The sequence below is a fragment of the Mus caroli genome, unplaced genomic scaffold, assembly GCF_978045245.1.
Source record: "Mus caroli unplaced genomic scaffold, Mus_caroli_1 scaffold_18, whole genome shotgun sequence".
NCBI lineage: Eukaryota > Metazoa > Chordata > Mammalia > Rodentia > Muridae > Mus > Mus caroli.
In genome coordinates, this window is record NW_028227273.1 from 23,518,327 (window position 1) to 23,540,072 (window position 21,746).

At 38.4% G+C, this 21,746-nt stretch overlaps 1 protein-coding gene across 1 annotated transcript in view; it reads left to right on the forward strand.

Annotated features, from left to right (window-relative positions):
* Smchd1 (structural maintenance of chromosomes flexible hinge domain containing 1) overlaps window positions 1-21,746 on the forward strand; it is a 122,251-nt gene that overhangs the window by 23,994 nt on the left and 76,511 nt on the right. Inside the window, exons 6-13 of the mRNA XM_085833192.1 lie at window positions 3,253-3,367; window positions 3,468-3,587; window positions 6,097-6,263; window positions 8,204-8,294; window positions 9,031-9,241; window positions 13,495-13,615; window positions 19,160-19,343; window positions 20,792-20,986. Coding sequence (XP_085689318.1) covers window positions 3,253-3,367; window positions 3,468-3,587; window positions 6,097-6,263; window positions 8,204-8,294; window positions 9,031-9,241; window positions 13,495-13,615; window positions 19,160-19,343; window positions 20,792-20,986 — 1,204 coding nt within the window. The remainder of the gene's footprint in view (window positions 1-3,252; window positions 3,368-3,467; window positions 3,588-6,096; window positions 6,264-8,203; window positions 8,295-9,030; window positions 9,242-13,494; window positions 13,616-19,159; window positions 19,344-20,791; window positions 20,987-21,746) is intronic.

Consider the following 21,746-nt stretch of genomic DNA (forward strand, 5'->3'; position numbering starts at 1 on the left):
CCATTGTGACTGGTGTGAGGTGGAATCTCAGGGTTGTTTTGATTTGCATTTCCCTGATGACTAAGGATGTTGAACATTGTTTTTAGGTGCTTCTCAGTCATTTGGTATTTCTCAGTTCAGAATTCTTTGTTTAGCTCTGTACCCCATTTTTTTTAAAATATTTTTTATTAGGTATTTTCCTCATTTACATTTCCAATGCTATCCCAAAAGTCCCCCATCCCCTCCCCCCCACTCCCCTACCCACCCACTCCCCCTTTTTGGCCCTGGCGTTCCCATGTACTGGGGCATATAAAGTTTGCAAGTCCAATGGGCCTCTCTTTCCAGTGATGGCCGACTAGGCCATCTTTTGATACATAATGCAGCTATAGTCAAGAGCTCCGGGGTACTGGTTAGTTCATAATGTTGTTCCACCTATAGGGTTGCAGATCCCTTTAGCTCCTTGGGTACTTTCTCTAGCTCCTCCATTGGGGGCCCTGTGATCCATCCAATAGCTGACTGTGAGCATCCACTTCTGTGTTTGCTAGGCCCCGGCATAGTCTCACAAGAGACAGCTATATCTGGGTCCTTTCAGCAAAATCTTGCTAGTGTATGCAATGGTGTCAGCGTTTGGAAGCTGATTATGGGATGGATTTCCGGGTATGGCAGTCTTTAGATGGTCCATCCTTTCGTCACAGCTCCAGACTTTGTCTCTGTAACTCCTTCCATGGGTGTTTTGTTCCCAATTCTAAGAAGGGGCAAAGTGTCCACACTTTGGTCTTTGTTCTTCTTGAGTTTCATGCGTTTAGCAAATTGTATCTTATATCTTGGGTATCCTAAGTTTCTGGGCTAATATCCACTTATCAGTGAGTACATATTGTGTGAGTTCCTTTGTGATTGGGTTACATCACTCAGGATGATGCCCTCCAGGTTCATCTATTTGCCTAGGAATTTCATAAATTCATTCTTTTTAATAGCTCAGTAGTACTCCATTGTGTAAATGTACCACATTTTCTGTATCCATTCCTCTGTTTAGGGGCATCTGGGTTCTTTCCAGCTTCTGGTTATTATAAATAAGGCTGCTATGAACATAGTGGAGCATGTGTACCCCATTTTTTAATAGGGTAATTTGTTTCTCTGGAGTCCAACTTCTTGAGTTCTTTGTATATATTGGATATTAGCCTTCTATCGGATGTAGGATTGGTGAAGATCTTTTCTCAATCTGTTGGTGGCCTTTTTATCTTCTTGACAGTGTCCTTTGCCTTATATAAGCTTTGCAATTTTATGAGGTCCCATTTGTCGACTCTTGATCTTACATCACAAGCCATTGTTGTTCTGTTTAGGAATTTTTCCCCTGTGCCCATTTGTTTGAGGCTCTTCCCTACTTTCTCTTCTGTAAGTTTCAGTGCATCTGGTTTTATGTGAAGGTCCTTGATCCACCTGGACTTGAGTTTTGTAAAAGGAGATAAGAATGGGTCGATTAGCCTTCTACATGCTAACTGCCAATTGAGCCAGCACCATTTGTTGAAAATGCTGTCTTTTTTCAACTGGATGGTTTTAGCTCCTTTGTCAAAGATCAAGTGACCATAGGTGTGTGGGTTCATTTCTGGGTCTTCAATTCTATTCCATTGATCTACCTGCTTGTCTCTGTACCAATACCATGCAGTTTTTATCACAATTGTTCTGTAGTACAGCTTGAGGTCAGGGATGGTGATTTGCCCAGAAGTTTTTTTATTGTTGAGAATAATGTTTGCTATCCTGGGTGTTTTGTTATTCCAGATGAATTTGGAAATTGCTCTTTCTAAATCTATGAAGAATTGAGTTGAAATTTTGATGGGGATTGCATTGAATAGGTAGATAACTTTTGGCAAGATGGCCATTTTTACTATATTGATCCTGCCAATCCATGAGCATGGGAGATCTTTCCATCTTCTGAGATCTTCTTCTTCGATTTCTTTCTTCAGAGACTTGAAATTCTTATCATACAGATCTTTCACTTGCTTAGTTAGAGTCATACCAAGGTATTTTATATTATTTGCGACTATTGTGAAGGGTGTTGTTTCCCTAATTTCTTTCTCAGCCTGTTTATCCTTTGTGTAGAGGAAGGTCACTGATTTGTTTGAATTAATTTTACATCCAGCCAATTTGCTGAAGTTGTTTATCAGGTTTAGGAGTTCTCTGGTGGATTTTTTGGGGTCACTTAAGTATACTATCATAGCATCTGCAAATAGTGATATTTTGACTTCTTCTTTTCCAATTTGTATCCCTTTGATCTCCTTTTGTTGTCTAATTGCTATAGCTAGGACTTCAAGCACTATATTGAATAGGTAGGGAGAGAGTGAGTAGCCTTGTGTAGTCCCTGATTTTAGTGGGATTGCTTCAAGTTTCTGTCCATTTAGTTTGATGTTGGCTACTGGTTTGCTGTAGATTGTTTTTACTAAGTTTAGGTATGGGCCTTGAATTCCTGATCTTTCCAAGACTTTTATCATGAAGGGGTGTTGGATTTTGTCAAACATCTAATGAGATGATCATAAGGTTTTTTTCCTTTGAGTTTGTTTATATAGTGGATTACGTTGATGGGTTTCTGTATATTGAACCATCCCTGCATCCCTGGGATGAAGCCTACTTTATCATGATGGATGATCATTTTAATGTGTTCTTGGATTCAGTTTGCGAGAATTTGATTATTTTTGCATCGATATTCACAAGGGAAATTGGTCTGAAGTTCTCTTTATTTGTTGGGTCTTTGTGTGGCTTAGGTATCAGAGTAATTGTGACTTCATAGAATGAATTGGGTAGAGTGCCTTCTGTTTCTATTTAGTGGAATAGTTTGAGGAGCATTGGTATTAGGTCTTCTTTGAAGGTCTGATAGAGCTCTGCACTGAACCCTTATACTTTATACTCTTATACTTTATAGTTACGGTTTCTGTGTTTTGAACATCTAAATATAGTTGCTTTAATTTTTGTCTTGTAGGTAATTTCTTTTGTGACATTTATCTACTATGATTTTTTTTTAAAACAACTTTATTTTATGTGTATTTGTATGCATGTATGTTTTGTACCACATGCAGGGCTTTGCAGATGCTAGGCAAAGCCTCTACCTTTGAGTTGCATCTCTAGGCCTAGGATACATTTGATTTTGGTAGGATTTTTTAATGGGAGGGAGGTTTTGAGATAGAGTTTTACTATATATCCCATGCTGCCCTCAAAGTCAGACCCCTTATTCCCGTATCCTTCAAGAAGATTGTTTTAAAGCACTGTATTGTTTTCTTCTAGTGATCACTCAGGGTATGTCCGGCCATTACCAGTACCACGCAGTTTGAACAGTGATATTTCCTATTTTGGTGTCGGAGGCAAGCAGGCTGTTTTCTTTGTTGGGCAATCAGCCAGAGTAAGTAAAAAATTTCCCTGAAAGTGAAAACTGATGAAAATATTTTGGTTTTGACAAGCTTCACTATTAGGATTTAATGTGCTTTTAACTTGTTTGGCAGATGATAAGCAAACCTATCGACTCCAAGGATGTTCATGAGCTGGTGCTTTCTAAAGAAGATTTTGAGAAGAAGGAAAAAAATAAAGAGGCAATATATAGTGGGTACATTAGAAACAGAAAGGTATAGTGCATTTTATAGCTTACTTACACATTTATTCCTTTGGCCACATGATAAGACAGGATATTTTCTGACTTACTGAGATGTCAATGTTTTAAAAACTTGATGTTTTATTTTCATATTTTCCTTTAGTTAGTTATATAAGTAGCAAAATGATTGTTAATGTATTTTTCTTTTTTTTTCTTTTAAACTAAAACTTTTTACATAAGTTAGGAAACTTCATATAAATTACTTAAAAAGTTGCAGACTTTGGTTTGGATTTGTGTTTATAATTGTTTGGTATTTTATTCATTTATTTTATGTGGGATGTGTGCGTGTACCACAGTGTACATGTGGTGGTCAGAGGATGACAGCCTGAAGGAGAGGGTCCAGGGATTGAACTCAGGTTGGTGTCAAGTGCTTTACCCACGAGCTATCTCTCTGGCTCAGCATGTCAATTTTAAAGTCTTTGTTATGAAGTAACAATAGAAATCAGGGATAATGTAATTTTAGGAAATTGGAATTAGAGGCATGAGATTTTGTTACACCCATGCCTTCATACTGGCACATATCCCTTTATACATCTACACATAGTAAAAATAAGTCTTTAAAACACAAGTAACAGTTTTAAAATGTCTTTCTTACTTGAAAACAAATTGTGTATAATGCTATAGGAGAACAGTAAAATACCTGAGTGCCCAAGAAAGGCACTGACAACAGCTTGCTGGATTTCCTTACAGTTCTGAGTTCCAAAAATATGTATACTTAGAGCTTTGATTCCAACATTTCCTATATCAACATCTTGAGTTGTCTTCACTTTAGAAAATGAACACATTTTAAAAAGATTATGTGTATGAGTGTTTGGTCTGAAAGAATGTGTGTATACTACCTATGTACCTGGTACCCCTGACACCAGAGGAGGGTGTTGAAAGTCGCTGCATATGATTTCTATTGAAGGTTATACTATTATTTTATCTGTTTGGAAGATTTCTGTATAATGATAAACATAGTGCTTGGTTATCTTTGTGTAACATTTTCCCCAAATTACAGGATTTTTTTTTCCCTACAGATTGTTAGAATTTGAATAGCTGTGACAATTTGAACTTTAAATATGATCTTTTGGTTTGAGAAATGAGACTCAAGTTATATATACTGTCAATGACTTTTCATTGAAGTACTTACCTGATCAGTTCCATATTTTTGTGTCTTTTGTTTGTTTGTGGCCTCCATAGAGTCATGTTTTTTAATATTTGGTCTCCAGTTGGTAGAACTGTTTTGAAAACGATTAGGAGGTGTAGCCTTGTTGGAGGAAGTATGTGACTGAGGGTTGGGATTATATTTTCAAACGCCCATGCCAATCCCAGTTAAGCTGTTTCTGCCTGACACTTGTGGATCAAGATGTAAGAGGGTCCAGCACATGCCTGCCTGCCCAATGCCTCATGATGGCCAAGGACCTTACCACCCTCAAAACCATGGGACCCCATTAAATGCTTTCTTTCATAAGTTGCCATGGTTGTGGTGTCTTATCACTGCAATAAATAAAATCATAACCAAGACAGAATTTGGCACCTGGGATTGTGGTATTTCTATGGTAGACTTTACTGTGCTGTGCTTGGTTTGTTTGTGAAATGTGGTAGACTTTAAGACTTTGGACTAAATAAAGCAATTGGATGCTGTAAACAGCGCTTAGAGGACAATCCTAGTATGAACTTGAAAATCAGTAGTGCTAAGAGAAAGCCCAGCTCAAGAGATTTTATAGGGCGACAATATAAGTAATTAGGCCAGAGACCATTCTTGTGATATTTTGGCAAGGAAAATGGCTACTTTTTGCCCTTTTCCTAAGAATCTCCCTGTGGCTAAATGAAAGTGTTTGGGACCAATTTCCTTGCAGAGATTTCAAGACAGCCTAATATTGGCTCTGCCTTGTACTTGTTAGTCATCTCTCCTTTGTAGATCTATAGTAATACAGAGTGCAGGGGAAATAGTGCTAGGACATTGAATGCTGGGCCCCTGTTTTGTGCTGAGTGAGAAGGAGAAATGTTACAATTCCTTCTTGATCTGAGTGGAAATGTTGGTAGGGTATGCAAAGGATGTCTGTTGTAGCTCCCTCCTCCTGATGCCCATGGCCTGAAGACTGTTCCCTCCAGAGACTGTCGTTTGCAGAGACTGTTCCTGCCGATTGTCTGCTTCCTTGCTCCACTGTACATCAGCACCGGTCTTCCCATTCAGCTGTATGAAGTCACACCCTCTCCCTGTTGGAACTGGTCATGACAAGCTTCTGGGGTGCTGTCGCTTCTCCATCAGCCCAGTCTACCAGCCCAGCTGTGACTGCCTGGAGCTCTTTCTCCGTAGCCTAGACTGGATTCAAATTCAGAGATCAGCCTGCCTTAGGGATCAGAGGCATGCGCTACCATACCCAGCATTAAAAATGTTTTTGAAACATTAAAAATAAGGTTTTTAAATCACTTTAACACTTAAATGTAATTATAGTTATAGGTGATCTGACCTATTGTGTTTTTATTGACTGTTTCAGCCAGCTGACTCTGCTCACATTACAAATGATGATGAAAGATTCCTACACAGTCTTATTGAGGAAGAGAAGGAGAAAGACAGCTTCACTGCTGTGGTTATTACAGGGGTGCAGCCAGAGCACATACAGTACTTGAAAAATTATTTACATCTTTGGACACGACAGCTAACGTAAGTAATTTGGTTTAAGAAATGTTCCTGCTTCCTTTTTTTTTCTTTTTTCTTTGGAGACAGGGTCTTGCTGCAGACCCCAGCTGGCCTGGACCTCCTCCCATGCTCCTCTTCCCTGTCTTCCAAGTATTGGGATTACAGGCAGGAGCCCCACTGCGGGCTTACAGTGTACCCTTTGCCCTCTACTTTGTAAAGACAGAGAAGAGCGAGATATTGAAGTCTCTTTGGTATCTTTTCATCCAGTTTTCTTTGCATTGGTACATTCCACACTATTCTGATGTTGATTTTCAAACGGTTATTCATCTGCTCCTTCAAAAAATTAAAATAGATTACCTCACATATTCAGCACTAATTGAAACACAAGGATTTTGACACCTGCTACAGTGTACAGAACAGCTTGAGACTTGGTTAGCTCCGCCTCCATTCTCAGGTCACACTTAGTGTTTCTGTCCTGTGGCTGCACTTTCCCTACTTTCACCTTAGGATTCGTGCCTGTATCTTCAGTGTCTATAGCAATATCTACTGTGTTTCTACAGAGGAACACATTGAGCCCATTGAAATAAGTGCACAAGCATTCCTTAAAATGTACCATAATAAAAAGTAATACTAAGTACTAAAATATCATTGCTATTCTAAGAAACCTCTGAACGTTTATATCACATTAATCAAATCAGATTTCCTAGGTTTTCCTTGTATCTAAGTGATATTTACTCTTACTAGGTTGTTTACATAGTTTTTTATTAGTCTGTAATAATGGAGTCTTTTAAAATGGGTATATCTTCACAAAATTAATATTTAAAAATCATATTTACTTCAAAGTCTGTTATACTTAAGTCTATATTACATACATATACATCTTAGCAGAGTGTACTTTTTTTGTTTTTTTATATAAAAAACAATTGACTCTTAGGAGAACCATTTTTGTTTATGTTAGTATTTTCAGGAGTGGCTAGGGTGCTAAGTCTTACTGTTCTCTCTGCTACCCACCCTCTTCCCACCTTCTCTTCCCCTCTCTTAGAGATAGATTCTCACTCTGTATCTCAGGCTGGCCTGGAACTTGCAATCCTTCTGCCTCTGTCTGTAAGGTCTACAGGTGAATACTACCAATCCCTGCAAACCTAGGTTTTTGTTTTTGTTTTAATTTATGAGAAGGAATTCATAAATGCCTATTTGAGGAATAATTAGAAATATTTTATTGTCTTAAACAAAATAACATTTTATATATATATATGTATATATATGTGTGTGTGTGTGTATATATATATATATATATACACACACACACACACACACACACACAAACTTTTTGGTAAACAATATTATTTTATTTAAAACAATAAGCCAATGATTCCTGGTGACTTTTAATGGAATTTTGTTGAATTTATTAAATTTTATTTTGAAATGTTGGTATAGTTTAGTGCCAGTGTTGAGAAACCCTAACTTAGAGTAACCAACCGCCGTACTCTGAAGACCGCTAAAGGCGTGCATGCCAGTACTACCAGATTCTTTGAATACTTTCTAGAATAACCTTAGCACACAGAGTTAGAGACTCTTACTTCTTCTACTTAAAAAAAAAAAAAAATTATTTGCTAAATTGTATTTGAAGTGGAATGTATATGGCTTTGGAAGGTGAAAAAGACTGGGTTAAATAAAGCTAACTCTGTGGCCTAGACAAATTGTGTATCTGAATCTAAATGTAATACTGGATTTCAGAGTTTATTTTGCCACTGGAATATTGTTTTTTAAAAAAATTCTGGGAGTGCGTGGCTAGATGTGTAGCTCAGTGGTAGGTGACCCCTGTGGCGTGCATGAGACAATTCCCCAATGATGAAGTGTTGGGCAAGTGTGTTAAATGATGGGAATAGAAATTTCTTTTTGGTGGGAGATTATGTGAATTATACTGTCATGTTAGTAAAAAATAATGTTATTCTCTATTTTAGGCATATTTATCATTACTATATTCATGGACCAAAAGGAAATGAAATAAGTACAGCCAAAGCCATTGGACCTTTCAACAATATTGATATTGAAGTAAGACAAAAGTCCACCCAAGGATATTATAAATATTACCCCAATGATGGTTTTTGGGGTTTTTTTTTTTTTTTTTTACTTTTTTAAAAAACTTTTTGGTAAACAGCCCTTGGTTCCCCTCTGTTCACTCTTTTGTAGAGATAAGAATTGTGATGGAGCGTAATGCTTTTGAAAGCAAGGAGAAAGGGGGACATATCTGTTTATGGCATCGTGTTTGTTCATGAGAGTCGTCTTGTGGCCGTGGTCGGACTTAAAAGCACAGAGCCTTTTAGAACTGGGTTCTGCAGCCGGGCATGGTGGCGCATGCCTTTAATCCCAGCACTTGGGAGGCAGAGGCAGGTGAATTTCTGAGTTCGAGGCCAGCCTGGACTACACAGAGAAAACCCTGTCTCGAAAAACCAAAAAAAAAAAAAAAAAAAAAAAACAAAACCAAAAACCAAACCCCTGGGTTCTGCTTGTCCTTGTCCGGACACGCAGAGGAATGTCATGTAAAATGGTCTTCTTTGCACTTCCAGCAGGAAAACTTAACCCTGTTCTGTTTACCTTCTGTTTTGTAACTGAGCAGCCTTCACCGAGCTGCTCCTTAGCGGTATCCGCCCATGGGTAGATATGTGCATCTTGTGCAGATCTGTAGATTCCTTAACTAGATGACTCTTTCACAAAGCAAGGGGGATTTTGGTTGGGAAAAGTAAAGTTACCATAGAACTTAATTATTTTTATTTTATTTTTATTTTAGATTTCTTTGTTTGAAAAGGGGAAGACACCTAAGATTATCAACCTAAGGGAAATACAAGATGACATGCAGACATTGTATATAAACACAGCGTCTGATAGTTTTGAGTTCAAGGCTCACGTTGAAGGAGACGGTGTAGTGGAAGGGGTTATCCGGTACCATCCCTTCTTATATGATAGAGAAACCTTTCCTGATGACCCATGCTTTCCATCAAGTATGTTAATCTCATCTGCCGGGTGAAAATAGGATTTTGTGATTTTTGGATAGTATTCTCTGACTGATGCCTAGTTGGGCGTAGGACTGGGTAAAGTTAAAACAGTGCTTCCTGCTAACATGGTTAGTGTTTGGAACTTTTATAACTTTTCATAGTCTGTTGGTTTTGTTTTAAAATAAATTTATGAATTATCTATGTTTAATTCATATACTTGTTTTACTTTATTTTTAATAGTTTCATATATTTATATAAACATATAATTTTTATTTATAGTCATTTCCATGTTAAAAAGTAAAGCATTTGACTTTTAGAAGCTTTTCTTTTAATCTTACTGAGCTCAATTTTTATGTGTATGCATGATATTTCTCTTTTTATTCTCTACAATGTCTTTCTTTTGTGTATATTTATTAAATTTTCACATTTCATACAATCATATCTACTCATTTTTTTTAAAATTATACTTTTTACCCTTATAAGGCTTTTCCTGCTTAAAGTTCTTTGAAAGATCTTATAGGATTTTTTGTTTCTTTGTATGTATGTATGTATGTATGTATGTATGTAATTTTATATGTAATATTTATGTTTTGTGTGTGAGTATGCTCAGTGTAAGATAGGTGTTTACCTTAATATTTTCTATACAATGTTCATTTGCTTAAAGCAACCCAAACAATATCCAGTGAGTTTGTTGATGATTAAGTTGAAAAATATGTAATTTTGATACAGAGTGTGGCCTTAGTGCAGCCAGGATCCTGTTAACCTTCTGTGTTGCAGTTAAAGGCACGTGCAACAGTGCCTCGCTTCCTTCTGTCTTGTAATTTTTTTTTTAAACATTGTTCTTATTTATTTTTTTTAAAGATTTATTTATTTTATTTTATTATATATGAGTACACTGTAGCTATCTTCAGATGCACCAGAAGAGGGCATCAGATTTCGTTACGGATGGTTGTGAGCTACCATGTGGTTGCTGGGATTTGTTTTTTTTTTTGTTTTTTGTTTTTTTTGTTTTTTTGAGACAGGGTTTCTCTGTGTAGCCCTGGCTGTCCTGGAACTCACTTTGTAGACCAGGCTGGCCTCGAACTCAGAAATCCGCCTGCCTCTGCCTCCCGAGTGCTGGGATTAAAGGCGTGCGCCACCACGCCCGGCTGGTTGCTGGGATTTGAACTAGGACCTTCGGAAGAGCCATCAGTGCTCTTAACCACTGAGCCATCTCGCCAGCCCCCCTGTCTTGCAATGTTAAGAGTGCACAATAATGCCTCACTTGCATTGAATTTATGAATTAACCATTTTAAAACTTCTCAAATTCTTTAGTTGTCCTTAGTCTTCTGACCCAAGTCCTATCTTTGTCACTCTTGGTTTTGTTGTTTTAGACAAACCACTCCCTATGTTGGTGTTGCCATATGTAAAATGAGTTTGTTTGTTTTGGTGATGTTATGAGGGTTAAATAAGAAACTGAAGCTGTGTGTGGTATTATAGTCTTTAATCCAACACTCGTGAGGCTGAAGTGGGAGGAGTGTTCGTGGCCAGCATGGACAGTATGGCCAGACTCTGTCTTCAAAAGTAGGGAAAGGGGATAAACTAAGGTCAGTTGTTGGAATAGTGCAGGCATGCTTTAATGAGAGCATCAGTACAAGAGTAGCTGCCAGTCAGTGCTGCTGTCTCCCTTGGGTCTCTGATGTCAGTCAGTGCTGCTGTCTCCCATGGGTCTCTGCTGTCAGTCAGTGCTGCTGTCTCCCATGGGTCTCTGCTGTCAGTCAGTGCTGCTGTCTCCCATGGGTCTCTGCTGTCAGTCAGTGCTGCTGTCTCCCATGGGTCTCTGCTGTCAGTACTGCTGTCTCCCATAGGTCTCTGCTGTCAGTCAGTGCTGCTGTCTCCCATGGGTCTCTGCTGTCAGTCAGTGCTGCTGTCTCCTATGGGTCTCTGCTGTCAGTCAGTGCTGCTGTCTCCCATGGGTCTCTGCTGTCAGTCAGTGCTGCTGTCTCCCATGGGTCTCTGCTGTCAGTGCTGCTGTCTCCCATGGGTCTCTGCTGTCAGTCAGTGCTGCTGTCTCCCATGGGTCTCTGCTGTCAGTGCTGCTGTCTCCCATGGGTCTCTGCTGTCAGTCAGTGCTGCTGTCTCCCATGGGTCTCTGCTGTCAGTCAGTGCTGCTGTCTCCCGTGGGTCTCTGCTGTCAGTCAGTGCTGCTGTCTCCCATGGGTCTCTGCTGTCAGTGCTGCTGTCTCCCATGGGTCTCTGCTGTCAGTCAGTGCTGCTGTCTCCCATGGGTCTCTGCTGTCAGTCAGTGCTGCTGTCTCCCATGGGTCTCTGCTGTCAGTCAGTGCTGCTGTCTCCTATGGGACTCTGCTGTCAGTGCTGCTGTCTCCCATGGGTCTCTGCTGTCAGTCAGTGCTGCTGTCTCCTATGGGTCTCTGCTGTCAGTCAGTGCTGCTGTCTCCCATGGGTCTCTGCTGTCAGTCAGTGCTGCTGTCTCCCATGGGTCTCTGCTGTCAGTCAGTGCTGCTGTCTCCCATAGGTCTCTGCTGTCAGTCAGTGCTGCTGTCTCCCATGGGTCTCTGCTGTCAGTGCTGCTGTCTCCCATAGGTCTCTGCTGTCAGTCAGTGCTGCTGTCTCCCATGGGTCTCTGCTGTCAGTGCTGCTGTCTCCCATAGGTCTCTGCTGTCAGTCAGTGCTGCTGTCTCCCATGGGTCTCTGCTGTCAGTACTGCTGTCTCCCATGGGTCTCTGCTGTCAGTGCTGCTGTCTCCCATGGGTCTCTGCTGTCAGTCAGTGCTGCTGTCTCCCATGGGTCTCTGCTGTCAGTCAGTGCTGCTGTCTCCCATGGGTCTCTGCTGTCAGTGCTGCTGTCTCCCATGGGTCTCTGCTGTCAGTCAGTGCTGCTGTCTCCCATGGGTCTCTGCTGTCAGTCAGTGCTGCTGTCTCCCATGGGTCTCTGCTGTCAGTCAGTGCTGCTGTCTCCTATGGGACTCTGCTGTCAGTGCTGCTGTCTCCCATGGGTCTCTGCTGTCAGTCAGTGCTGCTGTCTCCTATGGGTCTCTGCTGTCAGTCAGTGCTGCTGTCTCCTATAGGTCTCTGCTGTCAGTCAGTGCTGCTGTCTCCCATGGGTCTCTGCTGTCAGTCAGTGCTGCTGTCTCCCGTGGGCCTCTGGTCCCTACCACATTTGCTATTTCTGATTTAAAAAAAATTTCTAGACAGAGTGATGTAGTTCTTCAAATGATGATGATGATGCTTAAATTCTTGTAAGACCAAAGTGACATATTACATCTAAATTGACTGAAGCTTTCTTCCAGGGGCTTTTTGGGAGGAGAAGGCTCTGTTAATTTAGGTAGAGGACTCACTGCCAGTGTGTGTTACTGCATCAGGAGCATATGCTCACTTTAGCTGGATAGTTAAGAATGTATTGCTAAAAAGCACAATATTGTTGATAGTTGTACTGATTTCCTTTTGATAAATGATAGTGTGTAATTTTCTGCCCATCTGAATTTGGAAGCATCATAGCTTATAAAAAGGTAAATTGAGTACTCTTGATCTGTCCAAAATAGATGAATTTGCTATTACTTGACATTGTACATTTCTGATGGTTTTTGTGTGAGCATTCTAGTTTAGTAGAATTGTGGAAATTGTGTTTCAGGTACAGATTTCAAGAGCCTATTTATGGAGAAAACGGAATTCACAATACAAAAGTCTTTTTGGATATATAACTTTTTTTTTTTTTTAAAGAAATAGATTTAAAAGCTGGCTCACTCCTTTAATCCTAGTACTTGGAAGGCAGAGGCAGGTGAATCTCAGAGTGTGAGGTCAGCCTGATCAACAGAGTGAGTTCCAGGACAGCCAGGGGTACACAGAGAAACTCTGTCTGGAAAAAAGGAAAAGAAAACAGGAAGGCAAAGGAAGAAAGGAAGACACACACACACACACACACACACACACACACACAGAGAGAGAGAGAGAGAGAGAGAGAGAGAGAGAGAGAGAGAGAGAGAGAGAGAGAGAGAGTACTTTAAAGATCCTAGTCCTGTCAGCTTTGTGCTATTCCTACTTCATATTAGATTGTGTGTAGGTAATCATTTATATTAACTGTGAGCTCTTAGACATCTGTCTGTCTTTTAATTAACAAGATTTTCTCATGCAATTTGAAGGACTGTAGTTGTATTTCTCTGAGACCACTTCAGTGTGCCCTTACAGAAATTGATGTCAAAGTAGGAAAAGTTGTTCCTGGTGTGCAGAGATGAAAATGTTCCACTTAACTTCTTGCTGTAGAGCTAAAGGATGAAGACGACGATGATGACTGTTTCATATCCGAGAAAGCAGCTCGAGGGAAGAGGCCGATCTTTGAATGTTTTTGGAATGGACGGCTAATACCATATACATCAGTAGGAGAGTAAGTGTTCATTGTGGTGGTTACATCTTTTTGACCTCTCTTTTTTAATTGAAAATAGATTTTTTTCCCGCACATTGCTCATTACACTCTCCCCATCCCCAACCCCTTCCAGATCTTTCCTACCCCCTTGAATCCATACTTTTTCTTACTCTCTCTCATTTGAAAACAAACAGGCTCCTAAAAGAAAGAAAGGAGAAGAAAATGAGGTAAAATAGAAACAAAGAAACCTGAACAGGACAAAAAAAAAGGAGTAGGAAAACAGAGAAGGAACGAAAACACACAGGTGCAGAGACACAGACATTCACACACAGAGACACACAGACATCTTAAAGGCAAAAAGCCAGGAAAGACCCAGAAGGCCCAGAAACAAAGAAATCCAACAACAACAACAACAAAAAAAACATCTCAAAAAACAAACTCCTCCTGTGTTGGCTGTCTACTACTGGGCAAGGGACCTTCTTTAAGTGTGGTGTCTTTATCTAGTGATAACTTCATTGGAGAAATCTAATTTTTCCTTTATAAGTGGTTATCCTTTATAAGCTTCTGGGTTAGGGGTGGGCCTCATGTCCACTTCCCCTCTCATCTCTGGAACCCCATCTGGCTTTCACTCATGCAGGCTCCATACATGCTGCCTCAGTCTCTGAGTTCTTGTCTGTCAATCCTGCTGTGTCTATCTTACAATTTTTCTACCTTCTCTTCTGAGTCCTGAGGTGAAGGATTTTATGATTTCATTTAGATTTCTCTTATAAATGCATATATTCTAAGGTGATTTTACTGAAGTAAGTTTCCATATGACCCTTTAAATGGCTCTTAGCCTTAGTTGTCTCTCCCTGTATCTCCTCCATTAGCCTCCTCTTCCTTCCTTCTTTCCATTTAATCTTCCTGTTCTAAGTCCCTGTATTAGTTAGGGTTTTGCTGCTGTGAACAGACACCATGACCAAGGCAAGTCTTATAAAAAAAACATTTAATTGGGGCTGGCTTACAGGTTCAGAGGTTCAGTCCATTATCATCAAGGTGGGAGCATGGCAGTATCCAGGCAGGCATGGCGCAGCAGGAGCTGAGAGTTCTACATCTTCATCCAAAGGCTGCAAGTGGAAGACTGACTTCCAGGCAGCTAGTGTGAGGGTCTTAAGCCCACACCCACAGTGACACACCTACTCCAACCAGGTCACACCTATTCCAACAAGGCCACACCTCCAAATGGTGCCACTCCCTGGTCCAAGAATATACAAACCATCACAGTTCCCCACCCTTATCCATCCATAATTGTCTATTTCTCCTTCCTAGGAAAATACTTCGCCACCCCTAACCCCAGTCACTTAATCTATACCTAGTCTCTGGTTATAAAGATTGAGGCTGGGTTACTTAAGACTTAATAGCTAACACATAAGAGAATACATATCATTTTCTTTTTGGCTCTGGGTTTCCTAACCCAGCATGATTCCTTTTCTAGATCTATTCACCTTTAAATTTCATTATTTCCTTCCTCCTGTTCATTCTCTCTGTCTCTGTCTTTCTCTGTCTCTGTCTCTCTCTGTCTCTCTCTCTTTGTGTCTCTCTCCTGTTGAATAATATTCCATTCTGTAATATTCCATTTGTTAACACATAGGCTGTTTCCAGTTTCTGGCTGTTATATGAATAGAGCAGCAGTGAACATGGCTGAGCAAGCGTGTCTGTAGTAGGACGTAGAGTCCTTAGAGCAAAGGCCCAAGAGTGATATAGGTGAAGCTTGAGGTCGATTTCTTCCCAGGTTCCCGAGGAACAGCCACACTGATTTTCATAGTGGCTGTACAAATTTGTATTTCTTCCAGCAATGAGTGAGCTCTCCTTACCCTGCATCCTTGCCAGCCTGAGCTGGCATTCATTTTATTGATTTTAGTTCTTTATATATCTTAGATATTATCCCCTCTATTGGATGCATAGTTGGTAAAAATCTTTTCTTATTCTGTAGGGTGCCACTTTGCCCAAATGTCTATTGCCATGCAGATAGTTTTGAATTTCATGAGGCTCTGTTTATTAATCATTGTTCTTAGTACCTGTGTTGATGCTCTGCTGTTCAGAACGTCTGTCCTCTGCCAGTGAGTTCAAGCCTCCCCTGCTTTCTCTCCTGCCATAGTCAAGGTACTTGTTAAGTTGAGGTCTTTAAATCCTTTGGAGTTGAGTTTTGTGCAGGGTGAGAAATATGGATCTCTTTGGACTCTTTGAATCACAAATATCCAGTTTAACTACCATTGCTTATTGAAGATGCTGTCTTTTTTCTAGTGTGTATTTCTGATTTCTTTTGTGAACTCAGGTTTCCCTATGTGTGTGAATTGATATTTGGTTTAGTTTATCAACATGTCTGCATTTATGCCAATACAATGCTGCTTTTTTATTTCTATACTCGTTTAAATGAGGGATGGTGATACTTCTAGCAGTTCTTTTATTATCTAGGATTGTTTTAAGCTATGCTTGGACTTTTATGTTTTTATGTGAAGCTGAAAATTGTTCTTTCTAAATCTGTGAAAAATTGTGTTGGAATTTTGATGGGGATTGCATTGAAGCTATAGACTGCTTATGTAGGATGGCCATGTTTTTTTTTTTTTTTTTTTAAATTATCTTTCCATCCCGTTATCTTTGCCAGGTTATTAAGTGTCTTCAAATTTTTATCATACAAGTATTTCACTTGCTTGATTAGAAATACCCCCAAGTCAATTAAATATTGTTGGAGGCTATTTTGAAAGGTGTTGTTTCCTTGATTTCTTTCTTAGTCCCTTTGTGATTTGTATATAGGAGGGCTACTGTTTTTTATTGTCGTTTTTTGAGTTAGTTTTGTACCAGCTATGTTGATAAAAGTATTTATCAGCTCTATGAGTTCCCCTGTGAGATTTTTCAAATCACCTACAAGGTACTATCACATCATCTGCAGATACATATATGTTGACTTTATCCTTTTATATCCCATTGATCTCCTTGAGTTGTCTTACTGTTCTAGCTAAGATTCAAGTACTATAGTGAATAAGTAGAGCAAAGTAGACAACCTTAACCTTGTCTTGTACCTGATTTTAGCAGAATTGCTTTGAGCTTCTCTTCATTTAAATTGATGTTGACTATGGGTTTGCTATAAACTGCTTTTATTATATTTAGGTATGTTGTTGAATCTCTAATCTCTCCACTTTTTATCCACTTTTTATGGATTTTGTCATAAACTTTTTTGACATTTAATGAGATGATAATGTGGGTTTTTTTTTCCTGTTCAGTTTATTTATAAGTTAGATTACATTTACTGATTTTCATATGTTAAACCATCCCTGCATCTCTGGGATGAAACCTCTTTTTGATATATTCTTGGATTTAGTTTGCAAGTATTTTGTTGAGTATTTTGCATCTATGTTTACAAAGGGAATTTGGTCTGTAATTTATGTTCAGTTTGTCCTTTGGGTATGAGGGTAACTGGCCTCATAAAATGAATCTGATAATACTCCTCCTATTTCTATTTTGTGGACTACTGTTAGGAGTATTGGCATTGGCTCTTCTTTGAAAGTCTGGTAGAATTCTGTCCTAAAACCATCTGCCTTAGAATTGGTTGATTGGGAGACTTTTAATGACTGCTTCTGTTTCTCTAGGGTTTATAGATCTATTTAAATTGCTTATCTGGTTTAACTTTGGTAAATGGTACCTATTGAGAAAATTACCCTTTCTTTTAGATTTTCCAGTTTTATGGAATGTGGAGTTTGGATATGTCCTTATTCTCTCTGGATTTCCTGGATGGTCTATTGTTTTGTCCCCCCTTTCCTTTCTAATTTTGTTAATTTGGATATTCTTTTTGTCTTTTAATTAATTTAGACAAGGGTTTGTTAATCTTACAGAAAATCAACTGTTTTATCGAATCTTTGTATTTTTGTTTCTGTTTTATTGATTTCAGCCTTGATTTTAATATTTCTTAAATATTAAATTATGCTGTCTAATCCTCTTGGGTATGATTTCTTCTTTTTGTTCTATAGATTTCTGGAATGGTGTTAAGTTAGTAGTATGAGATCTCTAATTTTTTTTTTTTAAAGATTGTCACTTAATGTTATGTCTTGCCTCTTAGAATCACCTTCATTATATCCCAAAAGCCTGGGTAAAAATTGTGTCTTCATTTCTTTCAGTTGTAAAACTTTTAAAATTTCCTTCTGAATTTCTGTTTTGACTCATTTTTCATTCAATAGTGAGTTGTTTAGTTGCCATGAGTTTATAAACGTTGTGTTGTTTCTATTGTTATTGATATCTAGCTTTAAAATCAGTGACGGTCTTATAGGATAGCTGATTTTGCATCAGTTTTCTTGTATCTTTTGAGATTTGCTCTATGTCCAGGTGTGTGGTCAATTTTGGAGAATGTTCCATGGAGGGAAGGCAGAGAAGAAGATTATATATATATATATATATATATATATATATATATATATATATATTTTTTTTTTTTTTGTTTCAGTGAAAAAAAGTTCTGTAAATATCTATTAGGTTGATTTGGTTTATGCCATCAATTAGCTTCAGCATTTCTGTTTAATTTTTGTCTGGATGATCTGTCTCTTGGTGCGAGTTGGGTATTGAAGTCTCCCACTATCACTGTGTAAGGTTCAGTATGTAGCTGTAGTAATGTTTTGTTTTGTTTTATTGACTTTGGAAGCCATCGTGGTTAGTGCATAGATGTTAAGAATTGAGATGTCCTCTTGGTAAATTTTTCCTTTGAGTATGTAGTGTCCTTCTCTATCTCATCTGGTTAGTTTTGGTTTGAAGTCTATTTTTGTCAGATATTACTATGGCTTCATCAGCTTGTTTTTTAGGTTCATTTGCTTGGAATATCTTTTTCCATCATTTTACCCTGAGTTGATGTCTGTCCTTGATGTTAAGGTGTGTTTCTTTGATGGAGCAGAAGGATGGATCCTGTTCACATCCATCCCTTAAGTCTGTGTTTTAGTTTCCCTATACTGGGAAATTGAGACCATTGATGTTGAGAGATCAGTGAACAGCGTTTATTACTTTTTCTTATGTTGTTGTTATGTGTGGGTTCCCCTCTTTTTTGGTTTGCTGGTTAGGGATGTTTTATTCCTTGTGTTTTCTTGGGTGTAGGAGTTTTTCAGGTTGAAGGATTTTTTTTTTAACTTCTTTTTTTTTTCTTTTTAAAGATTTATTTATTTATTATATGTAAGTACACTGTAGCTGTCTTCAGACACTCCAGAAGAGGGAGTCAGATCTCGTTAACAGATGGTTGTGAGCCACCATGTGGTTGCTGGGATTTGAACTCCAGACCTTTGGAAGAGCAGTTGGGTGCTCTTACCCACTGAGCCATCTCTCCAGCCCCGAAGGATTTTTTTGTTTGTTTGTTTTTTTGTCTTTGTTTTTGTTTGTTTGGTACCTTCTATAGAGCTGGATTTGCCAATAGATACTGATTAAACTTGCTTTTATAGTACAGTGTTTTTCTTTCTTCATTTATTGTGATTGAAAGTTTTGCTGGGTATAGTAGTCTGGGTTGCATCTATCAACCTAATCTTTTTACTGACCAATAATGTTCTTCTGTTCCAGCTTTGACTGGTGTGCTCCTCCTAAGAAGAGAGGGCTTGTCCCAATTGAGTGCTTTAATAGAATATCTGGTGCATTATTCACTAACGACAAATTTCAGGTCAGCACAAATAAACTGACATTTATGGATCTTGAGCTGAAATTGAAAGATAAGAACACCCTCTTTACAAGAATCTTAAATGGACAGGTATGCTTTTTAAGTGTCAAGCTTTGAATATTTGTCAATGATTTCTCTTTAAATAAGACCAGATGTATATGAGAATATATATATTTTAGATTTTAGATTTATATTGTCTATATATATTAGATTTATATATATAAAATATATAAATAAATATATATTTTAGATTCATTTACTCAAAAGTCTACTATGTTTAAATAATCTATGTTTGCTGGAATAAACATTTCAATATTGTGTGTGTATATGTGTGCATATGTTTGTGTGTGAAATCATATGCCCACCAAGGCCAAAGGAGAGCATCAGGATTTATAAGCAGTGACCCACCCAAAGAGCAGCAAGTGAATTTAACAGCTGAGTAATTTCTCTTAATAAATTTGTTTAATCATATTTGAATATTATGGGTAAAATTTACCCACCTTTATGAGATATTCGCTCTCCCACCCCCAGATAGTCTTACATAGGCAGGCTTGCCTCAAACCTTTTATAGCCTAGTCTGGCCTTGAACTCCTGGTCCTACTGCCCCTACCCACTAAGTGCTAGAATTACAGGCATGTGCCACACGTGCCCAGCTTTATTAGATCTTAAATTGGAACTTCGGTATCATCCAGCATCTCCATTTAATAGAAATATATTGAATTGTGTTTCATGGGATCTGAACAGGAACTACTCTTTAAGGGTTTAATTAATTGCTGGAGTCAGTTACCTCCTTCCACTGTGTGAGTTCTAAAGATGAGACTCAGGTTTCCAGGCTTGGTGGCAAGTGTGTTTACTGAGTGAGTCACCTCACTACCCACTAATTTTCATCTTGTTTTGTGAGTTACTGGTGTGTGTGTGTGTGTGTGTGTGCGCGCGCACGCGTGTGTGCGCTTGCTTGCTTGCTTGCGTGCGTGCGTGTGCATGCGTGTAGGTATAATTATGGGATGTTTTTAGCTTAAAGGTGATTGAAGATTGATCAGTATTAAAGTCCATGCACTGGTAATGAAACAACCCCAAACAATTCCATTGTGAAGAAAGTTTTCAAAGTTTAATAAGACTAATTATACACTTTCTACCTACATACCTCAGAAACATTTACTCTGTGCTACTCTTTCAGAAGTTTAATGCTTAGGTGCTAAAAGATAGGTAATTACCAACCTTAAATTATCAGTCATGTACATCATATAACACAGTTTTTTATCCTCCTTCATTCTTATTAAGTTTTTTAATTTTAAATTTTGCTCCATTTTTTGTATAAAAGAAATCTGTATTAATAAAAGATATAAAAGGAAAACATGCCTTAATTTTACGAAATCTCCTAAGTTTGTATAAGAAAATACATGGCAAGGTAGTTTAATTTTTACCTAGGTTTTCTCATGTATGATATATAGAAGGAAAATAAGATGAATGATAAACCTGTACAACTTCAATGTGTCTATTAATATCTGTATTTCATAGAATATTTTAAATTTTTACAGGAGCAGAGAATGAAAATTGACAGAGAATTTGCTTTATGGCTGAAGGATTGTCATGAAAAGCATGACAAACAAATAAAATTCACGCTTTTTAAAGGAATAATTACCCGTCCAGATCTTCCCACTAAAAAGCAAGGTCCCTGGGCAACATTTTCAGCAATAGAATGGGACGGGAAAATATACAAAGCAGGCCAATTGGTAGGTTCACTACATCCAAACTAAGTTCTTAGTATTGACTGGTATTATAGATGTATTGGAGTTTATTAACTACAAAAATGCTTATGTAAGTTTCAGTGGAACCAATAAAGAATGAAAAGAAGAGCAATTTTAATATATAATTTCTATGTCTTTTTAACTATTCTGTTTATTTGCCAAAGGCTCCATTAGCAAAGTATGATTTCTTCCCATAACATTAACCTTACACCCTTGGCGTGAAAGCATTTTTCAATGTGTTATAATTTATTTTTGTTGCTCTTAAATGCATTGTGAACATAGAGACAGAGATGTGCTTGCTTCTTTGGCATAGTCTAACCTACAAATGGAAGTCATGTAAGCATAGAGAAGATGAAGATGATCTGAATGAAAAGAAGATGTTAGGAAAGGAGAGAGTGTTCTGACACTGGGTGATATTAGGACTTGAAAGAAGAGAGCAAATCATAAAATTCTTTGGATAAAAAACTAGCAGTTGAGTTAACCTCAAAAGAGGAAGGAGTTTGGATATACTCAATAGTTGCAAAGGTAGAAGGACACCCACTCCCTCCATTCCTGTGGGGTGCCAGCATAGAGTTAAGCCCTAGAGGAAGCAAGGATGGAGGGAGCAGGTGACAAAGACGGAAAGGCTGTCTGATGGGGTGGGAGGAAACTAGAACTCACAGTATCCATGCAGCCAAGGGAAGAGTTGCCAGGAGAAGGGGGTAATACATTTTCAACTTCTTCATGAACTTGAGTAAATGTCTTT